This window comes from Anas acuta, chromosome 6 (genome assembly GCF_963932015.1).
Source record: "Anas acuta chromosome 6, bAnaAcu1.1, whole genome shotgun sequence".
In the NCBI taxonomy this organism is placed as follows: Eukaryota; Metazoa; Chordata; class Aves; order Anseriformes; family Anatidae; genus Anas; species Anas acuta.
Genome location: NC_088984.1, coordinates 34506368 through 34526685, shown reverse-complemented (window position 1 = coordinate 34526685; position 20318 = coordinate 34506368). Strand labels below are relative to the sequence as shown.

The window sequence follows — 20318 nt, the reverse complement described above, 5'->3', positions numbered from 1 at the left end:
ATATGATATCCAGAATAATTAATGCCATCACTAAAATGCCACTATATTGGAATGATGTGCAGCAACTCTTTAGCTGTACAGTCAGTAAAGATTTGGGGGTGTAGCAAAAGAAAGTTAAGAATACAGCTTTATGAAATGTGAGAGACTAGCTGGGTAACAACAGCTGCTAACAGCTTTTAACTTCTTTAAGAAGTTGGCTGGTTTATTTGTCTGTATTAGGCCATCACGGAGCAGTTATAAAATTTACTAGGATATGGGAGGGTGGGGAAGGGTGAGAGAGGAAGCAGGAAAAAAAAAAAAAAGAAAAAACAGAAAGTTACTCCTGCAAGTTCTGATTTCATTTGAGAAGCCTGGAGATGTTAGGGAAGTGAGAAGTTAGCTCATGAAATGTTTTGTTCTTTATATGCTATAAACGTGTAGCAATAGTCAAGCATTTTTATTTCTCTAAAAATACTTGCAGTATCAGCAAAATATATACCTCTTCAGGAATACACTGGACAATAATACTTGCATCTAGTTAAGAATTAGTACAAAAAGTTGTGTCTGTGTTTGGCCCAATAATCTGTGTCACCAATAAAGCACTTGATGGCTTCCTTGGAAGAAAAATACAGCTGCTCTTAGAGCTTCAGAAGAGAACAGCGTTTTCTCTTTGCTGGTTAATTCATAATATCATATTCATTACCTGCTGGGTTTCAGCAAATATCCTGCTCTATCAACAGCAAGGGGAAGCCAATGCAGGACAAATCTGCATTTCACCAAAGGAAGCTTGGTATAAGCTACCCCAATGGAAAAAATGCAGGAGCTTTTTTGTTTGTTTGTTTCTGAATGGTTCCCTTGCATGGAATCAGTTGGGTGATGTCGTTTCCGTTGGCTCCAGCAATGTCAAGGCCATTGATGTTGAAAGTTTTGTACTGTTCCCCACTGCTTGGAAAATTGTCTCCCCCTCGCCCCCCCTCCTCCCCCCAACCAAATCCCTGCCAAGCAAGCAGCTGTGAGCAAAATTTCTCAGTAAAAGGAATTAGAAGTTTTGCACGCCCTTTGGAACAGGGAAAGATATATATACAGCTTTGAGAGGGATGAGTTGTGGGGTGCAAGTTCAGATCCTCTGCATAAAATGCAAGTGCATGAAATGGACAAGCCTTTTAAGGCTTATTATGTTGAAAGGTGTGGGAAGGAATGGAAAAATGTAAGCAAGGATTGTTTTTTCATAATGACTTCTGGTACCTCGGTCTGGGAAATATTAAGTAATGCCTTAAAGTCTGAAGTCCAAGCTTTGCTAATGAAGCCAGTTAGTAAACCTACTGACTGTGAGTCCTGCAATTGCAGCTGAGACGCTGGCAGAGCAATGGCAAAAACTGACCTGTAGAATTACTCAATTGAATGTGTCTTAATTTTAATAGATACTTCCCATAGAATTCCACGCATTTTATTTGCACCAGGATTATTATTATTTTTAATGGGGGACAGTGAAATCTGTATCAGAATTTTGTAGATTTTTTTTCTTCTTCAGGAAAATAAATGCAGGATGTGAGTTTGCAGAAAATATGCACACCTATATTAAAGCCACCTAATATTTTCCATGCTCACAATGGAGATTTTCAGTTGCTTGCAGTTTTGACAGGCTTTAATTGAAATTTCCATGACGCGTTTCTGCCTTTATATTATTATTATTTTTACATTTGAAGGGGAGACAATGTGCTTAAGTGTGTAAATGGCATATAAATAACAGTTACGTATAATTTCTGACCAGAATTTGCTGTGCATAAATAGCTATAGTGTTTGTAAGGTTTTATTGGAACGTCATGTTTCATCCTCTAGAAATACCTTGTATGAGTGAGACTCAAATTTATCAAGACTGTGATATTGTGTCCAATTTATGTAATATTTCAGTGATCTTAGGTTTTTGGATTTTTTTTTTGGTTCATGTTCAGGTAAGTCAGGGTGGAATAGTGCAAAAGGATATGGAAAAGTCTGTTTGTAATTAAAGGAACACTAATTGGACTGTAGGGACTGTGTGTAAGATACACTAGTCTTTCCCACGGCCACACCCTGAGCATATGATCTTTAACTGAATTCATGGAAACATTCAGACTGCTTCCTACAGATTGCAGCTGGCACTGTCTGTAAAATCTGTGCTTCACAAAGAGCAGAGGATTTTATGTGATAATGTGCAGTGATACATTTCATGCTGCTGCAGCATTACTATCCAGCTATCTGAAACAGATGGAATGTGCAGGAAAAAAAAAAAAAAGAACAAAATATGCAAAGCTTCATGCCCATGGAACTAATATTGGACTCCTATTAATGGTCATCCTTCCCTGCAGTTCTTAGTCAGAGGAGGTGAATTAGTGCGGTGCTTGACCATCAAATATGCATGTGGCTTACAGACTGCATGCCAGCTAAATTGTTAGATGACACGCCAACTGCTTTTGCCATTTCCAACTTTTAACATCTTTCCCAGCAGCATAATCTCTGCAAGTAGCATTTTTCAGTCGCACAGCATCACCTTTCTGTTAACAGCATGAAAACATAATAGGATGTCAACTGAAATTTAAGGCCAGTTAGACTCGGGCCCATCCAGTTATTTTTTCAGATTCCAGCAGTTGTTAATCTCTGGCATTTCAAAGGAAGAACTAGGGCTTTGTATAAGAAAAGTGATGGACAAATATGAAAATTCATAAAGGGATAGTGTCTTAGCTCTTTCAGGTAAGCACTGCTGTATAACGTTTCAGGTGGAAGAAATCTAAGTGGTATTTCAGAAAAGACACAAAAATTATTTCAGTCAGTGGTAAAGATAATTTCTACTGTCCATATTCAGACTGATACACTGGCCTCATGAAAAAGAGAAATTACTCATGTAAAACTAAGTGCACAGTGTCAAAGATAATTGATAAAGATAAGCATGTAAATATGCTCTGCTCGATTGAATTTGACTCTAACTGTCCAGATGGTCATCACTGCTATGTGGGGGATTGAAAACTTTTGAGACTCGAATTTACACTGCTGCCAGTTGTTCTATGTTCTCTGTGTGTGCTTCCAAATTGGAATGGAGAATACATTGGGTAAATACCATAAGAGAAGTTAGTGTAGTCACTTGGTAGCAGTTTAAAGGATCTCAGTTCTCATGTTGTTAAGGTGATTAGTTAGTTACTATGATCCTGTAATTCAATTCTAAACTGACAGTAACTCTAGCAAAACGAGTGTTTCTTTACTCTGAGAAGCTTGAATCCATGTCAGAGTTGTGTTTATGTGAATATTCCCTTGGGTGTGGATGAAGCTGAAGGGAATTCCCATTTAGAAGACTTTGAATCACTTGTGGGTGATGTTTTCTTCTCTTTGTCAACACTAATGGTAACTCAGATTGGCAGAACATTGCCTGTAAATTATGATTGGCTATAGTAATATCATGGTACATGCCTTAAATTGAAGGAATTGTGTGTAGGGGGTTAAAAAAAAAAACAACTTTTTTGCTCCTTCTGCTTTATGGCTATGTTAAGGTGATTTCTGCAGCTGGCCTGTGAGGAGAATGTGGAGAGAGAGGGGAAAAAAAAAAAAGAAAAGCTGTGGTTATAGATGTAAAGTTAAAAACTTTGATGTTGCTGTGTTCTTAATCTGTCCTTTGAGTATGCGCCTCCATTCTTTTCTGTCATTTGCAAGCCTTGACTCTTCTCCATGTAGAGTATAGGCCTTGTTTTTAGAAGTCAAGACTAAAGTCAGTGCAGGTCTCAAGACCCTGCTTATATGAATATGCAGCTAGGAATCATTATTCAGTACTATACAGGTCTAAAAAATATGTGGAAGGTATTTTCTTTCCATATTTTTGGGATTAACTACTTCTGTTTTTTAACATTTTTGAGTCTTGCAATCTTCTTTCTGGCTTACACGCTCTGTATGAGTCCAATTTAGTTGTTGATCAAATGCCATTTGAGGAATACAACAGAGGAAAAAAAAAAAAAAACATAATAAAGATAGGAAATAACTAGGTAATTAAAAAGGAAAGGAGACAGGCTTCAGACCACTAGAATTCAAAAGGTTGTTTTTGGCTGCTGCTTGTTCTTGGCTTTTGTTACAGGACAGATTAATAGTTTTGATAATTTAACATAATATAACTTGTAATGTCTAATATTCAAAGGCTGAAATACACCAGATCTTGCACTTCTGACTTCTGGCATGTGAAATTTTAAATTTAAGAGGAAATGTTCTGAACTGTGGTGACTTAAGTTGACCTGGTAAAGGCTTTGAAGTAGCTGGTCGTTTATTTTGTTTTGAATATGTATGCCAAGCTGAATTTTTCTAAAATTGCTATAAATTTGCCTGAACTTTTTTTGGTATAGTAAATGCATCAGAAATAGCCTGTGAGAGAAAATGCCAGTATTTGGTATGAACTTCCATCTGAAATTTCATTTCCAGTGAGACCAATTATTACTGGTGAAAAGATGAATACTTTGGGAATATTTTAGTTCTTCATATTATGCTTTTTTTTTTTGTCTGTTTGTTTTTATTTACCAAAAAAAAAAAAAAAAAGAGAAAATAAAAAAGAAATTCAACACAAAATCTAAAGACTGTAGTGCTTCAGCCATTTCTGTTGAGAGTTTACCTCTGTTTGCTTTGTCACTTCTGTTCGAGTGACTGACCAGAGGTGAACCCAAAGTTAGGACACCGGTCCTGATGCAGTGGTTGCAGCAGCACTGTGTTTATGCTGGCATAAGCAGTTCCCTTTCCTGGCCACCTGCTACTTCTCCATCCTGCTCTGAGTTGTTGAAGTGGCACAGTCCACCTAAAAATGAGTAATTTCATAAAAAATCATATTGGAAAACATTATCAAAGTATATTTAGAACTGAATGAGAGTGTTTTTGTGTATACTTGTATGTAAATGTTCACATTTCTAAATGTGAATCTAGGAAGAACTCTGATTTAAAACCTGTGAGTTTCATATGAACACAATTAATTGCCAAATTGGGCCGGGGTCAGTGAGAAAAAGCCTGAGCAGTAGGCTTGGGACAAACAGAAGTCGTGATGCACTTTGGTTAACCCATTCTCCCATTCCCATTGCCTTGCTCTGACCTTAAGAAAATTATTTGAACCATAGAAATATTGTTCCTGTAAAATTAGTGTGTTTCAATAAAGAAGTAACACACACACATGCACACAGAGAAAACTTTCTAAAGGGGGCCAGTTGAGAAAATGACTTCATGCTGTAATCATTTTCACAAAGAAACCTTTGGTTCCCTTTCGGGTCATTATTTGGTAAGCAGCATTGAGCAGAGTCATTCAAATAAAAATAGTGACTGCAAGACATGCAAAGAGCAGCGGTTTGCTCTGCACTCTTGAACAAGCAGTGTCTGGAAAAAAAAAAGAACTTCAAACATCTGAGCAAGGGTTTTTATACAAGTGTTTCAACGTCTATTAGATGAAGTCATGAATTCATGCTGCCATTGTTTTAATTCACTGATATTGTTTGGAGGTGGAAAAAACTTAGGAACAGAGAGGCCAATATAACATTTTTCATCTACATAATTTCATCTTGTAGCTATGTTCTTATGAAAAGTTCCTTCTTGGAAACAAATCCCACTGCTTTCCCAGATAGTAGATGGAGGAAAGAGGGAGCAGAACATGAGAGATCAGAGAGGAAAGGAAGCAAGGAAGCAAGCAGAGAGACCCTCCACTTCAGAGCGGGTGCTCCAGGATAAAATTCCCATTGTATGCCCTTCCCACTTGCACTGCTGCTGAACCACGTGGGATATTTTGTGGGTTACTCTTTTGTTATCATGTTAGCAGGCACAAGCTGAGAGGAAAGTAAGGTGGGAAACATTTTTGTTTAGCACACATGGTTAAGGTTCACAGTTCTGATGGTCACAGAAAAAAAGGGCTAAGGGCTGTGCCCACACTCTGAAATAACTACGGAAACTTGGCCTCGCTGTAGCAGCTGTATGAGTGTTGGTGTTCCCTGGTCCAAATCCTTGCCATATTCATGCCAGAAGGAGCTGTAGAGGCAGACAGGAAGAGAGAGGGAGCCTTTGGAACAAAATGCTTAACGGATGGCTCTGCTGAAAACTTCACAGCTTCTCTATTTGAAGATGCAGCTGGAGTGCAGCGACAGGACTCGGCGATCCCTGTGGGTCCCTTCCAGTTTGAGTTATCCTATGACATTCTCTGATTTTCATAAAATTTGGGCCTGGGCACGAAGATTCAGTAACTCCAGTGACATCTTCATGATGTTGGCTATACTGTGTAATAGACTGGGTTTGGGGCCACATTAGTAATATGTCCCTGTGAATTTTGGGGTGTAACAAATGAGGTTTTGCTGCATGTGTCTCTGAATATCTTTCTCCAGTTTCAATTAGGTTTTTATTTTTTGTTGTTGAACACAGGAGAAAATACAGATTGGAGAGTGGCAAAAGGGTAATGAGTCATTCAAATATACCTAATAAAAAGACTGTGGGAGCTCTCCATCTTTTCAATATCATTAGGTCCACAAAGAAGAGAAAACGTCACAAGCAATCCCCTTCTATTAAAACTAACACATTAATTGGAACATCCTTGTCACAACACAGCAATTGCTTTGGAGGAAGAGAAATCTTAAAGCTTGCTGAATATATTTTAAATGAAGTTTTTAAAATAATATACCAGCAAATTACTTTAGTGGGGGGGAAATGTACCACCACTAATCATCCTAATCAATCAGCTCTTGGAATTAAATCTGTCATTATTCTCTTTTCATCCTCGTTTCCAATAATCTGGTTTACAGCGTTTGATACTGACCACTCTAGCATTTTACAGATAACTTTATTCAACAGAGCAACCTTCTTTCTAAGTTTCTTCACACTTGCATGAATGCTAAAGGATTTAAACATCATGGATGGAGAACATTGAACAAAATGTGAATTATGCCTAGTAGCATACGAAGCTGTGTTGAAGGACTTTAGAAATCAAGGCACATTTTGAATTCGGACTATGGAGTAAAAAGGGTTAAGCTTGTAAAGTAAGCACAAGTTCTTCAACAGAGTGATAGACAAATAGCACTCACAGAAAAATCTGAAGGCACTAGTAACTATAAAATGTTGGAAATCAGAGCTGGATCCCAGAGAATAAGCTGTAGAACCTCAATGTCAGTCTGTTGCTAAACATTTATTGCTGTTGAAGTCTGGTAGAGCTTTTTATTTAGAAAATAAAATAATCAGTACTATTGGCAGAAAATATTAGAACCAAGAAAACTTTGTGAAATGATTTTGGAACTGTGGAGTTCTGTGTCTCTTGCTTATCTTAGATAATGTTACTTTGCTTTGGTATTTCTAACATTCATATGTGCGTTTATTTGACACAATTAAATATCTTGTAAATGATACTGCTAAATTGTAGCTGTGCTAATCCTCAGTTGAGTTGTTGTCTGTCTTCCACATGCAATCGCAGCCTTTCCTACTGCTGGCCATGTATGTTCTTAAGTCAACAGAAAGTTCAACATATTTGAAAGGGGAAGGTAGAGCCTTTGTAATTTAGAGAAAAGGCATTGAAAGTACAGAGGCCAAGAGAAGACCTGTCAATGTAAGAGCAAGGAGGAAATGTCTTTGTATTTCTCTGCTATATAGCCAGGAGTAATATCGCCCAAAAGCAGAAATTGCTGAATATTCCAGGGAAAGAACCCTGTGGAGAATTTCTCCTCCAAACCCAGAATAACTGAGGGTTTTGTTGAGGTGGAATTTTTTTTTTTTTTTTTCATGGTGGTTGCTGTTTGGGTTGGGTTGGTTTCTTAACTGCACCTCTGTAGCTTGTGTTTCTTCTCCAGATAATTTATAATGTCACCCAAACCTCTGAACTGAACAGAGGAGGAAAAGTGTTACAAAATAGTGAGCCATGTCTTTCCACCACACAAAAAAAAAAAATAACACCACCATCCCTTTATGATTGGTTCTTATGACTTTAGGTATTATTAGAAATGGCCAAGAGTGTTGTCAATAACTGCTAGTAGTGTCTGTTGGATGTAGGAGACAAAACTTAGCTGAATGGTAGCCAAAAGCTATTAATGGGAAAAAGTACACAGAAGTAATTTAATCCGTGTAATCTTATCTACAGATGGTTCTGCAATCTCTGCAAGGCCTCTGGCAAGCTACTAGAGTGATGGAAAAACAAATGAACAAACAATCTGCATGCTAATAGAATAAATGATGTGAAACATCTTTAGGAACTAGACCTAATTTTCTACTTGCAGTAAGCTGGAGATCTTGAAATACACATAACGTGGCCTAGGAAATAAGCAGCCAGTATTTTCTCATACTGAGCTAAACTACCACTTACTGCATGATGAGGTTGGTCTAAGGTAATGAAACAATAAAAATGAGGTGCCCCTGTTTCTTCTCCATTTATTTTAACATATAATCCCCAAGAAGAGAGTAAATACTGTTGTGCCATGGCTGCTTCATGGGCAAAGCTACTAGAAGATAAAGTAGAAGCAGGAAGGAAAGTTTGTGTGCAGCACAACAGATATGGCATTTTATGTAATATCTCCATGCATGTGAGCAGTGCTGTGGGTTTGGAGAATGAAATATTGAAAGAAACTGGGCGTGTGGTACTTTTGGTTTATTTCCTATAGTATTTTTCACAGTGTTGATATGAATATTGCACATCTTTTCATAATTACTGGTTCACTTGTGGAGGTCTTCAAGAGAACCGTAAGCATCTTTCTTCTGCAGTGCAGGAGGAGATCTCAGTTTATCCCTTCACATTTCTCAGGCAAGCTCTTTGCACTGTTCTGTCTTCATGCTGCTGCTTGCTACCAGTCAGTGGTATACACAGCAATCTATTCTAGTACTCCAAAGGAGCTGAAAATGGTATGAGGAGTCTTTTTTTTTTTTTTTACGTTTTTGTGCAGTGAGGTTTCTTGGAAGCTGTGAAGAACTAACGCTTCTGTACTGTAAAGTCCTGTCAGGGAAGATCACACTCTTTTTGTCTCCTGTCTCACTGGTTTTAGGAGTCTGCAAGTGCTGATACTGGGTCTTAGTTCAAAGTGATGGTGAGCAGGGAATTACAATGTCATGAAACCGTGTTACCCAGAGTTTGGTAGACTTGTTCTGTAACTATTAATTTTGAGCCTTATTAACCCTGTAATTATTAGGAGGATAGAGCAATTCCCACACACAGCTGTGAGATGTTTTATGATAACCAGAGCAGTTTGGTCCAGATCTTGGCAGAAGATGTTCCCTCAGAAATCAGAAGAGCATTTTACCTGGTTAGGGAGATTTCCAAATTGCCCTGCCTGTTTAGTCCACTTCCAGGACTAAATGAATTTGGTGAGCAGAAGCCCTTATTCTTGAAAGAGAATCTGTCCATTAACGAGCAGTTTTTCTCTCAAGGTTTATGTGAATGGAGGTGCAAATGACTCTTTAGTTCCATTGGAGACCACTGGATTTTTCTAACAGTGTAAGGCAGCAATTCAAATCAAGGATGTTTGGAAAGGGTTGGGCATTTTGCAACTTGTTTTTTTTTGCCTGTACCTTGGACTGAAACAACCAAACCTTGCCCGGGGTTTGAAATGCTTTGAATCACATGCCCCTCTCTGAAAAGAATCAGAAATAACAAAATAGCCTGTATCAAAATAGCCTGTATCTGAGAGGGAGTCCAACCAGACAAAATCAGGGAGTGCTAGAATAACAGGAAGAGGGTTTTTTTGTTAAGAAAACAGCCATTCTGATCCCTGCTTTAAGCCAGAGAGGAAGGATATACATCTATATATGCACGTTCAACTTCAGTGTTGCAAGATTGTAACATTGCTAGAGCTAATGTGATTTATATTGAAAATGTTTTCTTTCCTTGGGTGAATCAAAGTTGACCAGATGATTAGTGAAATACGTTTGTGCATAAGAATGGAGTTACCTGCAATGATGTAAGTGTAAGTAGGCTCTCCCGCCCATGCCACCCATACGGAGCTGCACTCGGACTTCAAGTCAAGTTTAAGAGTAACTGCCTTAGGTAGAAGCCTGAGGTTTTTCTTGATGCATTAAGTGTGGTCAAGTGATTGAAGTTCAAAACAGTATTTTTCCACTTTTTATTTTTATTTTTTGTTTACCCTTTTGGTTTGTCATTGAAATGGGAAGTGTCTGGAGCTCAGCAAGGGCGACATTTATTCTTGGGAGGATGGGAAAAGGTTAAAAGTAGAAACAGCTGATGAGGCAGGATGGATGGCTCTGTAGAGAAAGCAGGAGGAAGAGAAATGTGAACATCTGTTAAAGCTACACCAGTGACTTTTTTTGGCTAAGTTCAGCTTGCAGTTCCTTTTGAATTAATTCTTCTTCAGTAGATGTCAGTGCTATCAGTGAGAAACATTGCATGGGCCTGTGGAGTATCATTAATTTGGGGAAAAATCAAGACAAAAAGCAGGCAGTTCAAGGTTACTGAGTTGTGGTTTCGTTTTTGTCTTTGGTTGGTTGTTTTTTGTTGTTTTCAGCTGTCTTGGTGTTCAGTACAGAACACACTAAAAACAAAAATGAGATTTTGAAGATCTGATTTGTTATTGAAATTCACCATTCTCTTCCCACTGACATTGTGTTTTACTGGGAAAATCAATAAGGCAGAACTGTCCTAGTGTGTCCCCACTGGCTTACAGTTTCTTTCAACACCTATCATATAAATCACAATCCTGATGGCTTTTGTTCAGATCCCCACTGTCTGAGTGGCACTGGGTGATTCTGAATAAGCCTCTACCATCTTTTCCCTCAAGTTAACTTTCATTACACTCAAATTAATCTCGGTCCAATAAAGATGTCCTTTTATCCCTGCAGTAGAGTTGTCAAAGATGTTTAATAACAGAGCAACAACTGGGGGAGCATTATTTTGTAAAGAAATCTGACGATGTCTCTCATTTACTGTTAATTTCCTTGCCTTGTGCATCTCCTACTTCCCAGCTGGGATAGGCAGAGAACACTCCAAGAATTGTTTGGTTTTCAGCTCATCTGAACAGGCGATTAATAAAAGCAGCCTTACTTTCTCAGGAGTGCTGGCTTGCTACCTCAGTCAATGAACTGAGCATACTGCTGGCCATTCCTGAGAAAATGTTTTATCTTCCTCTACAAGTTCTTGTCCAAACCAACTGGAATAGATTTTGAGTGAATGAATTCATCTGATGATGCAATAAATGGTTTGCTGAAGTCCAAATAGGCATCTGAATGACCTTCACCCTGCATTCTGTAATTAAATCCAAAAGTAGTGATGTTCGGGAAGAGGATTTTTTTTGTCTATGTATAAGTTTTTGGCTTTGCAGTTAGTAACTGTGTGGACCGAGTGGAAAGCACTGAGTGAATTATAGACTTGACTTAATCTTTTACCTCCTGGGAAAAATTAATAATTTAATGCTGGATACTGGAATACTTGATAGGAAATATCTACAGAACCACTAGATAAGAAAAGATTCAGACCCTTAAAGGAACCAGGCTACAGGATGACTTCTGATACTGTGACATTGAAATGATCATGGGCTGTGAAGCGAAGCAGATGAATTCTGCCATTGCTTCTATGATATTATATCTTTTAGATAAATAAAAATAAGCAAGGTTAAGTGAGGGCAATATTTGCCAACATTTATTTTAAATTTGCCATCCAACGTTCCTTTTAGCAGAAGGATTATTGGAACTATTGTGGAGAAAATTATTTCTAACTTCTTTGTATGCAAGTAGAAAAACAAATATTAAATTAAGGATGCTATGTTCTACTTGATTCCTCTCTTTCCTTGTTCTGTTCACATCATGTATGGCTTTTAACCCTATGCAGATGCGTTTTGGCATACGTTGGAGAGACAGAGAGAGGATTATTCTATTACTTTATATACAAGCAGATCATTCTGATTTCCTTAGAAGGCCAGTGCTATTTTTCTTTCTTTCCCCACTAGGTAATTGGGCACAACTAAAATTGACTAAGGGATTGTAACAAATTTGAATGTATGCACCCCTGCCCTCTGTTGTCATGCAGAATTGAAATCATATTGTCTCTTTACTAATTACGATGTCTTCATTTATGTTTTGTATTTGGTCAATCCTTAGTCATTGCACATGGATATTTAGATTTTTATTAACAATGTCTTCAGTAATAAACACTACAAAGTTGCCATTCTGTATGTGTCAGACGGTGATTTTTGCAATAATCAATTCACTGCAGTTCTCATCAAATACGGATTTTCTGAAGAACTATTATATTATAGAGTGCATTGTGAATATATTTCATGTACATCAGTTGGTCTGTCTTTTAGTGTTTTAAGAACCTTCCAAACAGCATATTTGAATTTCAGCGTCTTGCTGAATTACCTGAGCAATTTCCAGCAATCAGTGTTAGAGGATTGCATGCCAGTGGTAAAAATAGAGAAAGATTACTCTGGGTTAAACAGGTAAAACAGTAATTGATTTTACAACAGGCTTCTTGTATTGTCATCAAGTTTTACAATAAACAACAGTGATCTCATATTGTGTAGAGTGTATAGCCTACAAAATGCTGTTCGTGCTATTACTCAAAATTCTATCCTTCTATGACTTAATTCTATTGCAAAACAGGTGATCAAGGTGATTAAGAAATCACTTTGTATATTTTTTGCCTTAGTTGCATTGTACACTTTAAGGATCAAATTCTAGAATAGTCTGTACTGTCAGATAATTACAGTTTTTTTGAATCATTCTGTTATCTATATATTTTACAGCTACTGTATATACAGAAACTATTTTATAGCTTGCAACTATCTCTTACGTTGCCTTTTTTATCCTTACAAGGTTGTGACTTTCAGTTAAAGCAGCTACTTATTAGATCTGTTCTTCAAGAAATAGCAAAATTAAAAATCAGCTGGTATGAAGAGAATAGGAAATAATTGTGTGTGTGTAGAAATCTAAGTCTACTTTAGAGTACACTGAACTGCAGCATGGTCTACTGGCCAAAGCAGAGATGTCAAGGAGCCAACTCAGATCTTGAGCTTTGAAAGTTGTTAATTGCCACATATTTGTCAGAGTGGGCGCCAGTTTCCCAACTGGGGCAAATCCTCCAGAGAAGTGGTGTTAGCTGAAGCAGTGAGTGGCCCTTCCTGCCTTTCCTGTGAGAGATGGAGGTGTTGGTGCAGCAAAAACCTGGCTGCTGGAATTTGCTACTGGTGAATTGGGGGCATTTTCTTCTTGTCATATTATACATCTCCATGTATATCACATGGCACCATGTAAGACTAAAAATTTAGTGGACTTCCATTGATTTGTTCTATTGCAGAAAGAAAATATCAAGTCTTTTATCAGTTTTGGCTTTTGTGGTTTACCATTTTTTTCCTGTTTTTTTACATTGCAGTTTGAGTTCATTTGATTGCAACATAAAATACACTGCACCAGATACAAAAATGACAAAAAACTGGATCACATTTTTGCTGTTCTTCTTCTTGGTTACTATGGTGAGTTTTATCTTTTTTTATATTTTCTTTAATGAATTCCAGTTTGTGTGTAATCCAAGTATATACAGAACACCAGAGAAATTGCTATTTTCTAAAAGCTAATAAGTTCAAATATAGTTTCCACAAAGAAGAATCTTTACTGCCTTATATCCTCCATTTATTTCCTATGCTAACAAACTAATTACCTCTGTTAAAGCCAGCATATCTCTTGCTAGCAGAGAAGTTTATGGTAATTGTTGATATGCCTATATTAGCCAGAAAACTACAAAATCAGATCATCAGTAGTAAGATTTAAGATCACTTTCCTTCAGTAAAATAATATTTGAAATATAATATTTAAAGTGAATGAAGTTAAAGAAACTTTTATCAGTTTTTATGTGAGTAGTAGATCCAAATTCATTAAAAATACATTTAAAAGTGACTTGCTAAAAATAAGTCTTATTCTTCCTAGTTTTTTGCTACTGCCATACCAGCTGAGGGGCATCAGAATATAACAGAGGACTACGCTCAACTGAGTGTTACACGGAATAAAATTATGACAGCACAGTATGAATGCTACCAGAAAATTATGCAAGATCCCATTCATAGGAAAGAAGGTAGAGTTTATTTTCTCATAAGATTTTCCAGAGGGAGGTGGTCAATAGATATAACTGAAGTAATCCAGGATCCTTTTATTACATTAATCATTGCTTATATTGATAACAATTTTTTCAGGTTCTGTTCATACCATATTTTAGAAACATCATTTTGGAACTCAGAGTAATACTGTGTATTATAGTTAATGTAATGCCCATTGAATTACATCCACTATATTGTAAATAACACAAGGCTTTTATTTCTGATGACATTAGAAAATGGTAATTTAAACAGATATCCAGAGTAAAAAATGGAAATTATTTCCAACTTCATAACTTCTGAAAGCATTGAATGGTTTAGGGGGAAAAAAGAGATAATTACATGGAGTATTTTTGTCTTCTGAAATGTTTCTTTGGAGAAAAGCAATGTCTGGAGGTCAGAAATGGATATGAGTATGACAGTGTAAGTTTATGTCCAGCCCAGGGAACCACGAGTTTAAAAGGATCTGGACAAATGGGAAAATCTCTAGATACAAAGAGGAACTATGTGATATTTGAAATACGCATCCTTTGAGATAGTTTAGGGAGCAGGGAGAAGATGTTATTACGTGTTGAATAGGAAACTGAAGGAAGATACAAAAATATTTTCAAATCTGTAGGTCAGTCATTCTGCATGCCTACATATAGATATTAAAAATCTGTGTTAGTTCAGTGAGGCATTGAAACAGGCTCCGGAACAATGACTCTGACATCCCAGTCCTGGAGCAGTTAGAGAAGTATCTGCAGGCTCAGCTCTACCTGAGGACAAGGAACTCTGGCTGCCTCCCATGTGGGCTTTCTGATGGCTTCTAGGATACCAGTGTGTTTTCAATGAGCTAGTAAACACATATTAGAGAGGCTTGGTGTACATCCAAAGTGTAAATACATTCATTAAAATGGTCTTTGCAAATTTAAGGCTCTTTGTTCATGTGCATTATTCAGTCTGAGTTGATGTATTTTGCTTTTCCCAAAGAATGTTACCCTACCATGCTCTAAATCTGATGAGGTTTGTAAACTGTAGATGCAGACTGTTTAAAGGTAAATGATGATGTATTCTAAAACATGTTCAAAGAAATATACGTGTAAGAAGCTGTTTCTATTACATGAAGTTATAATTAACTGTCGCTAAATGTTATATTTGCTTTTTTTCTTTACGAAGAAAACTCATTGCTGCAAGTGAGAAACTTAACATATGCAGTGCTATATCTTACTTTTGAAAGACTCATCTTTCAAAAGATACTTTACTTGTGAAAGGAGGTTTGTTAGTTTATTATCAGGTGTCTACTTGTTTGTAGGTCCTTACTGTAACAGGACATGGGATGGCTGGTTGTGCTGGAGTGATGTTGCTGCAGGTACTGTGTCAGTACAGCGTTGTCCTGACTACTTTCAGGATTTCAATCCATCAGGTAAGCATGCACGGGCTTCTGCATCAACATGTTGCTTAATAAAAAGCCTACTCTTTGCTCCACTCAATACACAAATGTACTAGAATTTAACTAACTCCAAATCCATTATTTTAACTTTCCCTTTATCAGATACAATATTGGCAAGTTATTGGTTTTGTTGTTATTGGTTTTGTTTTGTTTTGAAATGTGCCTTAGTAGGATTCTGTAGATGAGGAAATACAAATAGAATTTAGATGACAGTTCTTTTTTCATAGAGATGAGATTTTCCCTCTGAGAAATAAGCAGAAACATTATTTATTTTACCTCAGTTTAGCTGTTGAAGTCAATAAGAGTTTCTCCAAATGAATCTTTTCCCATTTCTGTAAGCTTAACTTTGCATTTGTGAGCATGTGGAAAATGTCATAGATGTCAACTCTTGTCTGCTTCTACTGCATTTAGTATTTCCCAAGGTCTTTTGATGCCTTTCTTCATCTGATTAGGTAGAAATCATCATATGGTCCCGGAAACTTTCCAGTCTGGTTCTTGAGCAGTTTCTCTATTAATATTTTCCTGCCTGTCCAATCCTAATTTACAGTGGTAGGATGTCAGACATCAGTTTATGTCTTGGATATTAAAGAAGTCATTCCTGTCACTTCATCTGGTAGTTCTGCAACAGTTTCATATATTTTGATACTTAACTGGATTGGAAGAGGAAAATCTATTTATTTTCTTAAGAAGAACAGATCATCAGTTGCCTTTGCCAAGCAAAAGCAATGGCCTCTAGTTTCTCAGAATTCATAGTAACAAGCAGTGTCTCTCTAGTCATATTAATAAAGCTGTCACTTGTTTGCCAATCTTTTTTTCATGAAATACTAGGCATCAGGAAGTAGAGCTTCAGTGCTGACTGTTGTGTTTTCGTCTTGTTTTTCTTTTTTTGTTTTTCTTTCCAACTGCTTTGGCTGTAGAAAAAGTGACGAAGATCTGTGATCCAAGTGGGAACTGGTTTAGACACCCAGAAAGCAACAGGACATGGACAAACTACACCCAGTGTAATATCTATACGCATGAAAAAGTAAAGGTAGGAAATGAACAAATGCGTGTCACCAATTAAGAAACTGGTCTGAACAATTTAACATCTAAAAAATTAGACATCAGAGTTAATGTAACATCAAAATGCAAAAAGATAAAACATGCTGAATAAGGAGGATGTATTGTTCAAAGCAGACTCAAAAAAAAAAAGTCTTTCACAGCTGATTTTAACTACTTGATTAATATGTTATCATTTTTGTTTGTGGGTATTTTAAATGTGAACTAGTACTAGTACTTGTCTATGCCATCCACATTCACCTACTGGTAAGCAAAATGTACACCTTAAAAGCACAGCCGTTACATTTTGCTCTGTAATTTTGAAGTAGGGTGCAAGCTCAGCAGAACTGCAGGACATTTGCACTTCTCTGGAAGACCCTGCTACCCTGCTAAGTGCATGGGTTTATCCAATTAACTCATAGTGACAGATTTTCAGCAGGTCCACAGTTTTATTTGAACTTACTACATCTTCCAGGCAGCATTAAGAACTGGGATTTTTTATTTTTATTTTTTAATTTTGTTTTGTTTTCCAATGTAATATGAAAAGCAGAGCTAATATTTTCTGTTTTACAAAAGTGTAGGCAAGCTTTAGTTGAGTGGATTGAGTGGCCAAAGGTTAGTAAGTGATAAGAAGTGTTAGCTAGGGTTTGTTTTCCCCTGTGGCCCTTTCCCCTGTGAATGTCTTGTGTCCTGGCTCACAAGAGCAATTTCTTTTTTTCAGTTTTTGAATTACTAAGCTGCCCACACAAATGGAAAAAACATGCTTTGTGAGTTGTTTGTGTTTTTTTTCCCTATGTATCAAAGGTAGACTGTGTGCACTCTAATTTGTGTGGGTATCTATATAGATGGCACTTCAATAGACTTTCGCTTGGATGTCCATCCATTGGCAGATTTAGGGAAAAAAATGTGGTAAAGCTCCAACTGCTGAGACAGTCTGTGATATGTGAGGGTATAGTAGATACAATTACATATTCCTATCCCCCACCCCCGGAAAAAGCCTCTGTCCACCAGTAGTATTCATAATGTTTATAAAACACATTCAGGCATGGGAAGAATCAGTAAAATGACACCGTAAATGCCCCAAAAATAGAAATATAACATGTAAGGATAGATTGTGAGTGAATTTAGGCCTCATGGGAAAAAAGCACATTAACAGTAGATAGACTAGATGGCAGTATTCTTGATACTAATAGGGATCCTAACTGCTTGCATCATTGCTGTCAGAATGTTTAAGGTTATTTACCAAGAAACCACGTTGAGAAAAGGTGATAATAAAGCACTTCTGCATTGCTTTTTCTCAAATCAATTGAGTATGTCCATGGCAGTTTAATTCTACTAGTAGAGATTTATCAACTCATTGTTTCTTGGTAATATTTGACTAGAAACTGAGAGAATGTTATTCAGAGAGGATTAGATCAATCCAGGTCTTCCTGTATGAATAATGTGAGGAGCTTCTTTGTGGCCTTCTTTCAAGGCAGGTTAGATAATGCACAATAAACATGGCTCTTGTCCATTGCTCAATTCTTATTGTCATGGTAGTCCCTAGCATACCACTACAGTCCCTCTGTAGTCCCTAGCGTACCACTGTTTCGGGCCAGTTCTAAATTGTGCAGAAATGTTCAAAATCTTAAACATGCTACTTTGGTCACTGAATGAGGTTGTCATGTGGGATATCATATGGACCTTCCATAGAAATGGAAGCACTTATTTTCTCAATTCCAGATTTCTTATGAAAATTTCACTTAAACTACTGCATTACTTTAACTCCCTTTTTATATATTTAAAAAAAATATAATAACTTAAAACATTCTAGCTGTTCTTCAATTCTTACTATTCTACAAATAGGTACCCTTATCTCATCTAATAACATTTCTTAAAGCTTTACTTTGTATCTCTTTATGTGATTTGAAAAGTCCATATGTATGTAACAGGCTGCAACCATTCAGAGCTTAAATTGGAGACACAGACTACGGAGTATATGAGCCCAAGGATTCTTCCTAATAGATTGTAGATATAATTATACTTGATTGTGATAGGAAAAGGTTAAACCCAAAGATCTTCATTTTCTTGTGTGCAAAATGGTTATATTGTATTTAATGCCAACTAAGTGATTTTGAGAAACAGATTCCATAACTGAAAATAGTTTTGTTACTAGAGAAAGAATTGATGTTAACATGCATATATGCCAAATATTTACTTTACCAGTTCTTTGTTTTTATTTTTGCTATGTACCTAGCTTTTCATAATACTGGAATTTGATGGTAGATTTATTGAATAATAGCATTTAGTCTTTACTATTTTTGAGTTGTAAATGTTTTTCATTCTTGAAATGAAAGGTAATGTTCCGATATCACAATCACAGCTTTCTTGGAAGGAAGTATTTTTTTCAAATGATGGGAGAAAAATTTATGAGCAATAAAGAAATAAATTAATATGTAAAGCACACTAACATGTTTTGCTTAAGAGATGCATAAATAGATGAGTTAAGCCTCAGACAGGAGAGCACCCAGCACAGTAACATAAATAACCAGATTTATATAAATACTCAGAAGAAGCATAGTTAGTACATAGTTTAAAAAAAACTAACATTTGAACTGCTAAGTCATAGCAACTTGATTCAATCTGTTACGTGCCCTACAGAAAGATTTTAGTAAGATGTTGATTTGTAGGATTCCAGATTTGATTCATCATTATCAGTAATGTTTTTATTATCTTCATCCTGTTATAATAATTTTGTAAGTAGAAGATATGTGCTTGTGCTTATTAATAATAGTTGTATACGCATCACAAGTATTTGATTTTGTTCTTGTATTGCAGACGGCTCTGAACTTGTATTATTTGGCCATTATAGGACATGGTCTCTCAATTGCATCACTTCTGATTTCTCTTGGCATATTCTTTTATTTTAAGTAAGTATAAGTAAAATTCTTTGTAAAATTTGTAAACTTTGTAAAATAAGTAAAATTAGTCATTGCATCATAGTTTCAATACTTTAGAACACTAGATATCCCAGAAAATTAGACAGAACAAGAAGGTGAAAAAAAACAGTATATTGGATTGGCATTGAACATGATATAATAAAAATTTAGGTTTCTTTTCTCAGATACCTAAAATCCCAAGTCTTCAAATTAAAAAGTGTAGCATATGTTGAAAATGAGAAATAGGAAAATGGCACTGGAAAACGTAACAATTATTAAACAAGTGTTTGCAGGGGAAGGAGGGCTGTTTGCTTGCTTGCTTGTTTGTTTTTAATAATAACGAAGATGTGGATATGTCAAGCATGGACCAAAGTAAACAGCAAATGGAAAGCAAAATACCGGCGATATATGATGGATAAAGTACTATTCCAAAGTAGGTAGCCACAAAATATGATAAATTGTAAAGAAAACAAAGCTAAGAGCAACATTAGGAATGGGAACAATATAAATAATTCCCCTTTGTATTATTCACCACGTTACAACTGTGATGGTATGCCTTATCCACTGACTACAAGTTAATACTCTATCTTCTGGCAAGAAAGTTTGAGCCGTGTATTACCATGTCATGACGAAGTGCAGCATACTGCAGGGATCTTTTAAAATTACGTCTGCTTAGTACTTCACATTTTGCGAACTCTTTCCTGTGAAACTTTTTTTTCTTAGAAGTTGATGAGGCTTAGTAGAAAGCTGAAACCAGGATCACTGAAACCCGTGTTGCCACACGAGCAGAGCTGAGGCAAAGTGCAGTGCTGTCAGAGATGAGTTGTTAGCTCTGCCAAATACTGCACTGCACAGTGCAGGCTTTCCTTGTTAACTCACAGTAGTTCAATCTGCATCGATTTTCATTGCAAAAGA

General features: G+C 36.5%; 1 protein-coding gene across 3 annotated transcripts in view; it reads left to right on the top strand.

Moving 5' to 3' along the window:
* The window catches only part of CALCRL (calcitonin receptor like receptor), a 67319-nt gene that overhangs the window by 26656 nt on the left and 20345 nt on the right, over window positions 1-20318 (top strand). For all 3 annotated transcript variants that reach the window (XM_068686470.1, XM_068686471.1, XM_068686469.1), the window contains 5 exons: window positions 13301-13400; window positions 13852-13996; window positions 15310-15420; window positions 16365-16477; window positions 19303-19394. In XM_068686470.1, coding sequence (XP_068542571.1) covers window positions 13301-13400; window positions 13852-13996; window positions 15310-15420; window positions 16365-16477; window positions 19303-19394 — 561 coding nt within the window. The remainder of the gene's footprint in view (window positions 1-13300; window positions 13401-13851; window positions 13997-15309; window positions 15421-16364; window positions 16478-19302; window positions 19395-20318) is intronic.